This window comes from Electrona antarctica (assembly GCF_951216825.1).
Source record: "Electrona antarctica genome assembly, chromosome: 23".
NCBI lineage: Eukaryota > Metazoa > Chordata > Actinopteri > Myctophiformes > Myctophidae > Electrona > Electrona antarctica.
The window spans coordinates 35,899,195-35,911,414 of record NC_136804.1 but is presented as its reverse complement, the minus strand read 5'-3'; the positions used below and the strand labels follow the sequence as shown (position 1 = coordinate 35,911,414).

General features: G+C 49.7%; 1 protein-coding gene across 1 annotated transcript in view; it reads left to right on the top strand.

Annotated features, from left to right (window-relative positions):
• Window positions 1–643: 643 nt before the first annotated feature.
• mpped1 (metallophosphoesterase domain containing 1) overlaps window positions 644–12,220 on the top strand; it is a 23,225-nt gene continuing 11,648 nt past the window's right edge. The window contains exons 1-3 of the mRNA XM_079494787.1: window positions 644–1,283; window positions 2,856–3,051; window positions 5,916–6,097. Of these exons, the coding sequence (XP_079350913.1) occupies window positions 2,870–3,051; window positions 5,916–6,097 (364 nt within the window). The 5' untranslated portion in view covers window positions 644–1,283; window positions 2,856–2,869. The remainder of the gene's footprint in view (window positions 1,284–2,855; window positions 3,052–5,915; window positions 6,098–12,220) is intronic.

Genomic DNA, 12,220 nt, shown 5'->3' with positions numbered 1-12,220 from the left:
GTCGACATCACACTACAGTCCAGGCAGAGGACATTGCCAGACCCATCCATCCATCCACAAATTATCACCTCTCTCTCTCTCTCTCTCTCTCTCTCTCTCTCTCTCTCTCTCTCTCTCTCTCTCTGTGTGAGCCTTTCATCATCTTATCCATTAGTATCTCATCGTCCTCTCCACCCCAATAGTTCCTAGAGCGAGCTACCAGGAAAAAAACAGTCGAATCTACCCAGTCAAATCCTCTGTATTCATTTAACTCCATTTAATAGACTATTCAGAGTTGAATGCACACGGTGTGTTTGTACATGTGCACACACACACACACACACACACAGTCACACACACACACAGTCAGTCACACACGCACGCACGCACGCACGCACGCACGCACGCACGCACACAGTGACTGATCTCATTCTGTTCTATCCAGGTAGACCGGAGTTGCTGTGTTTCGACCAGAAAAAGGAAGGGAGGTGATGTTTTCTCATCAGCCCAGCGTTGCAACTTTGAACCAGGCTTCAGAGGACCTCTTCTTTTCCCCATCGTCATCTCAGGGAGGAACCACCTGGGCCTGAGTCCGTCACTCTAACCCGGTCACAACTAGAACCATCATCGAGAGACCTGAGTCAGTCACTCTAACCCGGTCACAACTAGAACCATCATCGAGAGACCTGAGTCCGTCACTCTAACCCGGTCACAACTAGAACCGTCATCGAGAGGCCTGAGTCCGTCACTCTAACCCGGTCACAACTAGAACCGTCATCGAGAGACCTGAGTCCGTCACTCTAACCCGGTCACAACTAGAACCGTCATCGAGAGACCTGAGTCTGTCACTCTAACCCGGTCACAACTAGAACCGTCATCGAGAGGCCTGAGTCTGTCACTCTAACCCGGTCACAACTAGAACCGTCATCGAGAGACCTGAGTCTGTCACTCTAACCCGGTCACAACTAGAACCGTCATCGAGAGACCTGAGTCTGTCACTCTAACCCGGTCACAACTAGAACCGTCATCGAGAGGCCTGAGTCCGTCACTCTAACCCGGTCACAACTAGAACCATCACTCTAACCCGGTCACAACTAGAACCGTCATCGAGAGACCTCGCTCCTAGTCCAGGCCCAACCCGAACCCTTTGTTGCTCCCAGTCCAGTCCAGGCCCAACCCGAACCCCGGACCCTTTGTTGGTATTCAAGCGAGTCCAGATCGTCGCGCCGCAACCCGACTCCACATCACAGCAGCACAGGCCGGCCCACCACCTTCATCACGGTACCTGTTCCCCATCTATCCAGGTGGAAAAAATACTTACACAGTACTGACACAAAAGTAATGAATGTCTCATTTAAAGTTTTGAAATGTCTAATATTCTTTTGAAAATAGCAGATCTACAAGCTCACAATGCGTCACGATGCGACACATTGTGAGCTTGTAGATCTGCTATTTATAAATGGACGAAATGTATATTCAGCCCCATATCCAGTTTTTCATGTGTTTATGAGGTGGCAGTACTTCATTAGACCCCTTGGTGTGGTTGTTATGTGCAATGATGTCTTCACTTTGTATTTAGGGTTTCTTCCTGAAGGCTTAAACCTTGACAGTCAAATGTGCCAATGAACTAAACAGTGATATAGTGACATCACACTCTCATTCCCTCCCCCAACTCCTCCCCTTATCATACAACAACAAGCGGCTTCAGTTCAGGTGGATCACCACCAGGCATACTTAATGAACAGGTGGGGGTGTCCACATAAAAACCACATTTTAACAAATACTTTTACTGTAGTTTTTTGAAAAAAATCTTCCTCCTTATATAATAAAATCACACCCGTGTGAAGTAAATGGTGCAACTCCGTGTGGGGGTCCCCGGGGGGTCCCCGGAACATCTAGACCCCCAGGAACGTGCCCTGAAATCATACAGTTAATATGTATGTGTGTGTTAGGCTGCACAACAGTGACACTTGGTTTTGAAAACCAACCAAATGCTATTTTCGTGCTCGGCCAGACCCAGCCAGAGACACACAGAGCTCCGTAATGAAGTGGTTGCACCACTGATGATCATGTTTCAGGGTGGAAACCTTCATCAGGTATCTAGATACCTGATGAAGGTCGTTTAGACCGAAATGTTGTCATCTAATAAAACTACTGCTCTATAGAGCGTCGCAGTCCCGCCCCCTACCATGGACCAGGAAATGAATCCCAATGCATTTTTCCCATAGACATTTCGAAAAGTATTTATTTAAAGACCTTTTAAGCGTCGTACGAAGCCAACTCGAGTCGTGACAAATCATGACAACACACACAATATTTTGGACAAAACAAATAATTACAAAAAAAGTGTTGTAACCTGCCGTTTTTTTCTTCTTTCTAATTATTTTTTCGGCCCCAAAAATTGTGTTTGTTGTCATGATTTGTCACGACTCGAGTTGGCTTTGTCCGCGGCGTAAACGTCTTTAAATAAATACTTTCTGAAATGTCTATGAGGAAAATGAACGGAGAATCATTTCCTGGTCCATGGTAGAGGGCGGGACTGCGACGCTCTATAAGTGAAAGACAGTGTGCGGGACCTTTTCTTCTCATACTTTGGCTATTCAAAAATAGCTCAGTGCATCACTTTGTGCTGTACTGTAGATAGAGCTTGTAGATCTGCTCTTTTTGAAAGATTTGTGCAAAATGTTTGAATACCGGTGTGTGTGTATATATATATATATATTCTTGACTCTTCTATATTCTTTAACTCAAATCTTTGCTTCTGAACGTCCCCCGACACAAGACATTTTCAGATGGGTGGTCCGTGGCCAAAGGTCAATCAATTTGGCACACAAGAAGAAAGTAACTAACTCCTGGTGTATTGTACCCTCTTCCAGTCCCCCGCACCGACATGGCGTTCACCCTGTCTGAGATCATGGCAGCGCGGAGGCAGCAGTCTCAGGCCCAGTCGCAGCAGGCCCAGAGGACCGGCAGGGTGCCGGTGGAGGTGGATGAATACAGCAGCAACCCCACCCAGGCCTTCACCTTCTACAACATCAACCAGGGCCGCTTCCAGCCCCCGCACGTACACATGTGAGCAGCAGTCACACTTACCCAGTTTCCCCGCTCCTCCAGAATATCCTGACTGACTCCAATGTTGAATAATGTATTTTTCACTAGTAAGAGACCACACCACTGCTCAAGTTTAGGGGTGTGTATTGCACAAGTGAGATGTAGGTGTATTGATGAAGAGCCTGAGGAGGGCGAGACTCAGGGTGGGGGCATAGTCTCGGGAGCATGGCGACCGCCGTGCTCTGCTCGGGAGCGATCGGTCGCCTCGGCTCGGACACTGCCCCCCCCGGGGCTCCTGGTAGAAGGAGAGAGAAAGAAGTGTTAGCGGGGCAAGGCTGAGGATGAAGAGGGTTAGTTGGGGAGGAGGGGGGAAATGTGAAAGCGCAAGGCAGTATCGAACGGGTAAGGGATGAGATGAGAGGTGTATTTATGCTGTGGGGAATGTTACGTGATTGGCTGTGAGACTGTAGGACGCAGGTGAACTTGATAAGGAGATAGGGAAGCTGAGTGATCAGGTTGAGCAGTGGGCGTTCTCCACTCCTGAATCTGCGTTGAACACAACTTAATTTAAGCCCCCAATTCATACTTCGTTGGAACTTTTCTTGTCCTGCGGTGAAAATAGAACATCCCCAAGCTCACAACAAACGCGGTGCAGTGTAAGGGCCGATTCATACTCCTATTTTACCGCTGTAGTGCCAAAATGATTCCGGCTCGTCGGAAATTTTCAGTAGCACCGAAGAGCCGACTTTAGGACTTTACAAGCTCACGCGTTACATCGCGCTGTGAGCTTGTAGAACTGCTATTTTAACTATATGTCATCCTGCATAATGTATGGGGAAACATATATGAAATATGCAAATACAAGGTCTGTAACCGACAGATTATCATGTATTCGACTCTGCTACATGTGTATATACAGTAGAATATCACAACGGACAACCTATTGACTGTCAGCAAAGATGACCAAAAAAGGGAAATGAGGAATGTCCAGAGTACCAAAAGTTAAAGTTGAACTCAAAAGGGTTTATTCCATCCACGTTGAAAACAAATACAAATATTTTTTTAGCATATAAACTGTAACTTAGAATAGAAGGAGGTGTAGAGGCAACAAAAACCAGACGTAAAAAGCTGTGAACCTCCAAATCAACTCCACCTGGCCCTCTGATGGTTCTCATGTCCTCTCTTCCATGTCTGTAGAGGGTGACAAAGCACACTGACAGGGATATTAGACATGGCACATACATGATGTAGATCGGCTCCTATGCATATAATATGCTATCGACTCCTACATGTACAGTATATTACATCCTATTAACCCATTTTGGGCGGGAACCCCTTTCTGTTCTACTTTAGCTATTGAAAAATAGCAGATCTACAAGCTCATAGCGCGCCACCGAGTGGCGCGCTACGAGATTGTAGGTCGGCTATTTTTTAAAAGTCGTGAAAATGTGGTGCAAATCTTTGAATATATATTTCAGAGCGAATATTTTTAACTAAAATATTGGCTTCTGGAACTACATATTTTGAGATGGGGGTCCGTGGCCCAATAGAGATAATTCTGGGGGTCCTTGACATGAAAAAGGTTGAGCCCCACTGACATAGAAACATGGGTTTTTCAGAAAAAGTTTAGGATTTAGAAGCCTTTTTTTTAATCGACTTCAGTCCAAAATGGGTTAACTCTCCTACAGTATGTATATGTACAGTATATCACATCCTATCAACTCCTACATACGTACAGTACGAACATGTACTGTATATGCAGTACATATATCTCCTTGGTCTGTCTCTCTCTCTCTCTCTCTGTGGTGGTGGTGGTGGTGGTGGTGTACCAGGGGAGAGGCAGGCCTGGGTGTTATTGTACCTGGAGGAGAGCACACTGTGGTGGTGGTGGTGGTGGTGTACCAGGGGAGAGGCAGGCCTGGGTGTTATTGTACCTGGAGGAGAGCACACTAAAGTGGGCCACTGTTATTCACCAGCTCCCCTCTTCTCCCCTGGAGACCCTGTGGAGCTAGCACACGCACACACACACGCACACACACACACACACACACACACACACACACACACACACACACACACACACACACACACACACACACACACACACACACACACACACACACACACGCACACACACAGACTCACAGAGTGTCCCACAGGACTTTACACTTTTCTACGATCACTGTGCTTTTTCTCTCTCTGTGCTTCTGTTGTGGCCCCTCGCGCTCTCCCAATCCCTCCTATATTTCCATCTCTGCTTCCTTCCTCACTGCGCAGCAAAATCTGGAGTATTCATTTAACTCTGGAGGGTGTGAAAATGGAACCCTCGCGTGGTTCTCAGTGTTCTATGTTTACTCCAGATTTGTGCTTTATTCTGTGGGGACAATTAAACGTTGGATATTAATCCAAAGTACTGTACACTTTTTGCGCATTGCTCCTTTGTTTTCAGCGTGTTGGGATGAGTTAGTGTTATCAGATTTGTACATCATCCATAAAATGTATGACCTTTTCTACACGGTGAAATCCAGTGTTAATTTAACTCAGAAAAGGAGTACAAATGATTCTATTTCGTTGCTGTCGGGCAGAAACCTTAACAATAGAACCTTAACAATAGAAGATCAAAACAGTTTTGGACATCTAGGTGTCCTTCCGACAGCAATGATTTGTTCTCTCTTTGGAGTTTCCGTAGTTAATAACAACAATAGAAGATCAAAACTTGAGCTTGTAGATCTGCTATTTTTGTCATCTAGGTGTCCTTCCGACAGCAATGATTTGTTCTCTCTTTGGAGTTTCCGTAGTTAACGCTGGGATTTTTGGCGTGTGCAAAAACCTTCATGGTTTCAACATGTGCGTGTGGCGTGTCTCTCTCTCTCTCTCTGACGCAGGGTGGACCCCATGCCCCACGATGCGCCCAAGCCGCCGGGCTACACGCGCTTCGTGTGCGTCTCGGACACGCACTCTCGCACGGACGCCATCCAGATGCCCTACGGGGACGTCTTCCTCCACGCCGGAGACTTCACCGAGCTGGGTCTGCCCTCCGAGGTCAAGAAGTTCAACGACTGGCTAGGTCAGCATCTCTCAAATCTGTTGTGGTCAGCATTCATATAGAGGGTCATCATCACCACACACACCTTTTTGTTTTCTTTCTGGTCTCCATGAGATAAAATCATTTTTGAAACAAATTTTATATGATTATGATATGGATATGTATTTATTTTTATAGTCTAAAGGCTCATTCATAGTCTGGATTTTCGGTGGTGAGGTGACCACCGAACTACAACATGACGTCACTAGCCGCGGTGAAGAGCAAACCACCGCCACCGCTCCAGCCCTTCTCTCTGTTTTTACTCACCACCGCTCAACGTTATTTCAGCTCCGGTGGTCACCTCACCACCGGAGCGGTGGTCACCTCACCACCGGAGCGGTGGTCACCCCACCACTGGAGCGGTGGTCACCCCACCACTGGAGCGGTGGTCACCTCACCACTGGAGCGGTGGTCACCTCACCACTGGAGCGGTGGTCACCTCACCACTGGAGCGGTGGTCACCCCACCACTGGAGCGGTGGTCACCTCACCACTGGAGCGGTGGTCACCTCACCACTGGAGCGGTGGTCACCCCACCACTGGAGCGGTGGTCACCTCACCACTGGAGCGGTGGTCACCCCACCACTGGAGCGGTGGTCACCTCACCACTGGAGCGGTGGTCACCTCACCACTGGAGCGGTGGTCACCCCACCACTGGAGCGGTGGTCACCCCACCACTGGAGCGGTGGTCACCTCACCACTGGAGCGGTGGTCACCTCACCACTGGTCACCCCACCACCGAAAATCCAGACTATGAATGAGCCTTAACTTAAGGCCATCTATGTCTGTCCATCTGTCTGGATCTCGCAAACCGCTGGTTACCGATCACCGTCACATTTCGTGTGCACACTGTCACTAGGCTAACACAGTATCACATTTTGTTCACATACAGTACGTAGTTACGTACATACCCTGAAATACTTCTTGGAAGTCAATGGGGCTCGGAATTCCCAAATTGGATTGGACATGGATGACGTCCTTTGGCTAAGGAAGTGAAGGCCAGTCAGGCTGAAACCTTGCCCAGATATGGAGTCATCATGGTCATAAGTCAGACGACTGGTGTCATAGTTCTGGCCTAGCCCATTCTGGGCGGGAACCCCTTTTGGTGTTTTAACTAAGCATTATGTTGTACTTTAGCTATTGAAAAATAGCAGATCTACAAGCTCATAGCGCGCCACCGAGTGGCGCGCTATGAGCTTGTAGATCTGCTATTTTTGACGTCAGGCCTAAACAGGCTAGATCCACATGAAGCCATGCCTTTATTCCACCCAGTCTCGTTTCACCTCATTTCACCAGGAGTATTGCCATTAATATTCATAATCTCCAGGGAGTCCCTGGCCAAGATGGCAGCATAAAAACGTTGCACGTAGTCAAAGCAATAAAAGGTTTAATATTATCGGTTTTATTTTATATTATTTAACATTATCACATGATGTGATATACGTCTGGATTATGCTCTGCTCTTTCCGACTTTGACAGATGGCTTTAGAGACATGGCCAGTGTTTATATCTGCACAGTATACCAGCGTTGACAGGGGAAGAAACGACGCTGAGCAGAACCATGAGCACTCAGGCCAGAGCAGAGTCCTTGGACTGAACCAGGACTCAGGCCAGAGCAGAGTCCTTGGACTGAACCAGGACTCAGGCCAGAGCAGAGTCCTTGGACTGTTCTGAACCAGCACTCAGGCCAGAGCAGAGTCCTTGGACTGAACCAGGACTCAGGCCAGAGCAGAGTCCTTGGACTGAACCAGCACTCAGGCCAGAGCAGAGTCCTTGGACTGAACCAGGACTCAGGCCAGAGCAGAGTCCTTGGACTGTTCTGAATTGAAAAGTGTGGGTGCTGCATAGGGCATTAAGCACCCACAGCAGAGACACCCACAGCAGAGACACCCACAGCAGGCCCTGCCCAAGACACCCACAGCAGGCCCTGCCCAAGACACCCACAGCAGGCCCTGCCCAAGACACCCACAGCAGGCCCTGCCCAAGCATTATAGCCGTCACAGTTGGCTGTTAAACCAGTCAATGAGGGGACTATTTGGGGTTTTCAATTTCTATTGGCTCAATATGTCTCATTGGAACGAAAATACAACATTGCATGGATGCAACTGGGACGTATCCTCAGGGATGTATCCCAAGGTCATCGGGGTTTCGGGTCTCGCGAACATCATACCCCTCACTCGGATGACCCAGCCGGGGTGATCAAGTCCCGATTTACATCCCAGTAGCTATACCCTCGATCAGACCCACTAGGGAAAGACCAGGGCCACACAATCCGTTGGAACCACTCCGGAACTACTATGCCGGGACTAGGCTCTGTGGGTTGACTCCAGTCCGGGCCCCTCCTACGTCTCACCAGGTCCACTCCTGCTCTCACCAGGTCCACAGATAGGACATGTGCGTTGCACCAGACTCCCAGCACCAGACACTTCATTGGGAGTTAGATCACAGCCTGGTACACAACCCAAAGTGTCCAGTGTCCCATGGGGCCTTGCATGAATTATGGGCAACACTTCCTGTTGTTTCAATTAATTTGAGTGATCCGTGTCAGTCAATGCCTATACTTCCCTATACGATCTCCCTCCACACAGCTGATTCAAATGAATGATCAGTGGCTCTTGACACTTGCTCTTTGCTGTATGTGGCCTGTTCTCCTCGCCTGTGTTTCATGCTGTCTGCTGTTGCTGCTGTGACACCTGAAGCTCAGGAGGTAGAGCAGGTCGTCCAATGATCCGTGGGTCGGCGGTTCGAATCTCGGCTCCTCCTGTCCACATGTCGGAAGTGTCCTTGGGCAAGACACTGAACCCTACATTGCCTCCAGTGGTTGCCACCATTGTTGTGGGGATGTGTGAGGATGCTGGCGTTGTCTGTTTGCCGCTTCACCTCCCAATGTATGAATGAGTGAGTGACTACAGCGATTGATAATAAGCGTCGCTCATTGGGAAGCTTGTGGATACATTCATTCCACTGTGTGATTTGTATTCATGGGACACATAATACACGCAACGTCTTATCTAGGTATTTAAATAGGGTTGCGTTGTCATCTGCGCATGTTGTCATTTCGGTGTGGTGCTGCTCAACAAGCCGCTGTCGATTCTGGCCATTTTAACCCGAGGTTGAAAACCCAACCTGTAGCGCTGGTGCTGGTTGTACCGGCCGTTTCCTTTTTATTGCCGTCATCACAAACATCGACACGAACTCTCAGCAGGCGCGGTGTGGCGTGCGCGAGGTGCTTTGTGCTCCCCTGCTGCTGCTGCTCGTCTCTTTGCCGAGGGAGGAGGGAGAGAAGTGGGGAAGATAAGGGGGAGTTTGTGTGTGTATAGGGAGGGCTTCCCAGCCCCCTAAAGCGAGGCGGCAGGGAGTGCGAGCTGAAAAACCCGCTAGCTTGCACTCCCAGCGGCGAGCGAGGCGACGGGAGAGACGAAGAGCGAGAGATAAAAACCAAGCCGAACACCGTGCCGTGGCGTCTGAAGTCTCTCTCTCTCTGTCTCTCTCTCTCTCTCTATCTCTCTGTCTCTCTATCTCTCTTCTCTTTCTCTCCATCTATTCCTTTCTCTTCTGCCTTGCTACCCCCCCCCCCCATTTTATTTTTCCCTCCTGCAACTCTTCCTATCGTCCGCTCATATAAATATTTATAATCTGGGTGCTGCTATTCCTATTCACTCACATCCTTCTGTATGGCTCTGTTGCCGCACTCTGTCCTACACACACACACACACACACACACACACACACACACACACACACACACACACACACACACACACACACACACACACACACACACACACGCATGTGTGTGTGTTTGTGTTTGTGTGTGTGCACAAAGCAGATTTACAGGGAGATCAGGATTAACGCTACGGGCCCACATTAATTCCCCCCCACCCCCCCACCCCCCCCGTATCAAACTATCAGCGGTGAACAGCAGCATCCGTGCACCAGGTGAACACGCTGGTGCACGGAGGATGGATGCCCATGTCCTGTCCCTCCGCTCTGGTCGGCTCCCTCCTTTCCCTCTGATGCATCCAAGTCAATCTTCTTTCATCATTCTGCCTTTGTTCAAATTCTCCCCCTCTCTCTCTCTCTCTCCCTCTCGCTCGCTCGCTCTGGGCATGGAGGATGGTGGTATAGGAGCCTCCTCCTCTCTCTCTCCTCCTTCCAACGGGGGGCTCTGTGCATGGCCCCCTCCTCTCTCCTCCTTCCAACGGGGGGCTCTGTGCATGGCCCCCTCCTCTCTCTCCTCCTTCCAACGGGGGGCTCTGTGCATGGCCCCCTCCTCTCTCTCTCCTCCTTCCAACGGGGGGCTCTGTGCATGGCCCCCTCCTCTCTCTCTCCTCCTTCCAACGGGGGGCTCTGTGCATGGCCCCCTCCTCTCTCTCTCCTCCTTCCAACGGGGGGCTCTGTGCATGGCCCCCTCCTCTCTCTCTCCTCCTTCCAACGGGGGGCTCTGTGCATGGCCCCCTCCTCTCTCTCCTCCTTCCAACGGGGGGCTCTGCTGTGCATGGCAGCCAGCTCTCTGCTCTCTTGCGATTTTTCCCCCAGCTCTTATTTTTAGCAGGAAGTCGGCTCTCGGGGCCCCTGGCAGCCGCTCAAAGCTTTGTCAGGGCTGGTGAACACTGCAGGAGAGGAGAGGGACAGAGGAGAGAGAGAGAGAGAGAGAGATGAAAAGAGAGGGGCGACTTGGAGGGGAGGAGAGCAGCAGCTAGTAGAGGAAATCCGGGGAATTCAGGGGAGGGAGCGGGAAAAGGGGGGGTGGGGGTGGGGGCAGCGTCAGGAGAGGAAGAGGAATTGGAAATTGAAAAGTGAGAACGGAGGAGAAGCAGAACAGAATAAAGCGGGGTGCGGTGTGTGTTGGGGTAAGGGGGGGGTGCATGCTTCTCCCGTGAGTACGGTCGGTACCTGGGTCGACTCACAGCTCTGTCCCCTGGAGACCCGGCAGGTTCTGACACCAAAGTTCTGCTCTCTATTGTCGTGTGTGTTTGTGTGCGTGTGTGTGTGTGTGCGTGTGCGTGCGCGTGCGTGCGTGCGCGTGCGTGCGTGTGCGTGCGGCGGTGTGCGGCCTTGTGCACGTGCAATGCCAGTGCATGTTAACACTGTGCAGTCAATATGAAGGGACTGACGTAAGAGGGCTTGAAATGTCAGCTTTTTTTGGGGTGAAAACTGTAGTTCTGGAGTGTGATTCAGTGGTACAGGTGAGAGGACGGAACGGAAGACAGAGAGATGTTGACAAAGAATAGATCTCTGTTTTGAAAAAGGCGAGCAGGAGGGCCGACGTCTACTGTGAGCAGAAGAAATCCAATTCCCTCCAATAAGGCATAATCTTTGATCAGCTTCCAACACTCTTCCTACAGTATACAGATATCAACACACACTTGTGGCGGGGAACGAGTGCATGTGCACGCACATGACTTTCATGCAACGTACAGACAACTTTAACAGACTCCAAAACACCACTACCACATGAGAGCTTGTTTTGTACGCCTGCACGGCAATGTTCTGCTGCATGTGCGTGTGTGTGTGCGTGCGTGCGTGTGTGTTTAATAACCCATTTTGCGCGGGAACGCCTTTTGGTGTTAGCATTACGTTATGCTGTAGCTATTGGAAAATAGCAGATCTACAAGCTCATAGCGCGCCACCGAGTGGCGCGCTACGAGCTTATAGGTCTGCTATTTTTTCTAAAAATCGAAGAACGACTGACATAGAAACATAGCTTTTTCAGAAAACTGTCAGGATGTAGAAGAAATTTTTTAGAATCTGATCTCAGGTCAAAATGGGTTAAGTGTGCGCAGCACTCTTGCTTGGTTCTGAGTGGTTTATATTTTTTTGTTTTCCATGTATGCCATGCGATGGCGTGCGCTTGTGGTGGTGTGGACGGAGCTGGGGAGGAAGGAAGGAGCCTCTGCAACCGCATGCTCTGCATGTGCTCCGTTTAAATATGGATCTCACTGTGCCTCTTGAGTTGCCACAGGGTCAAGAGAGAGAGAATTCTTAAAACGATGCGTGTTCTCCCTTCTGTCTGTAGTCTTCTTTTTCTCTCCTTTTTGCTCTTGTCCTCTGTCTTTTTGCTCTTGTTTCCCCCCCCCCACTCTCTCTCTCTCTCTCTCTCTCT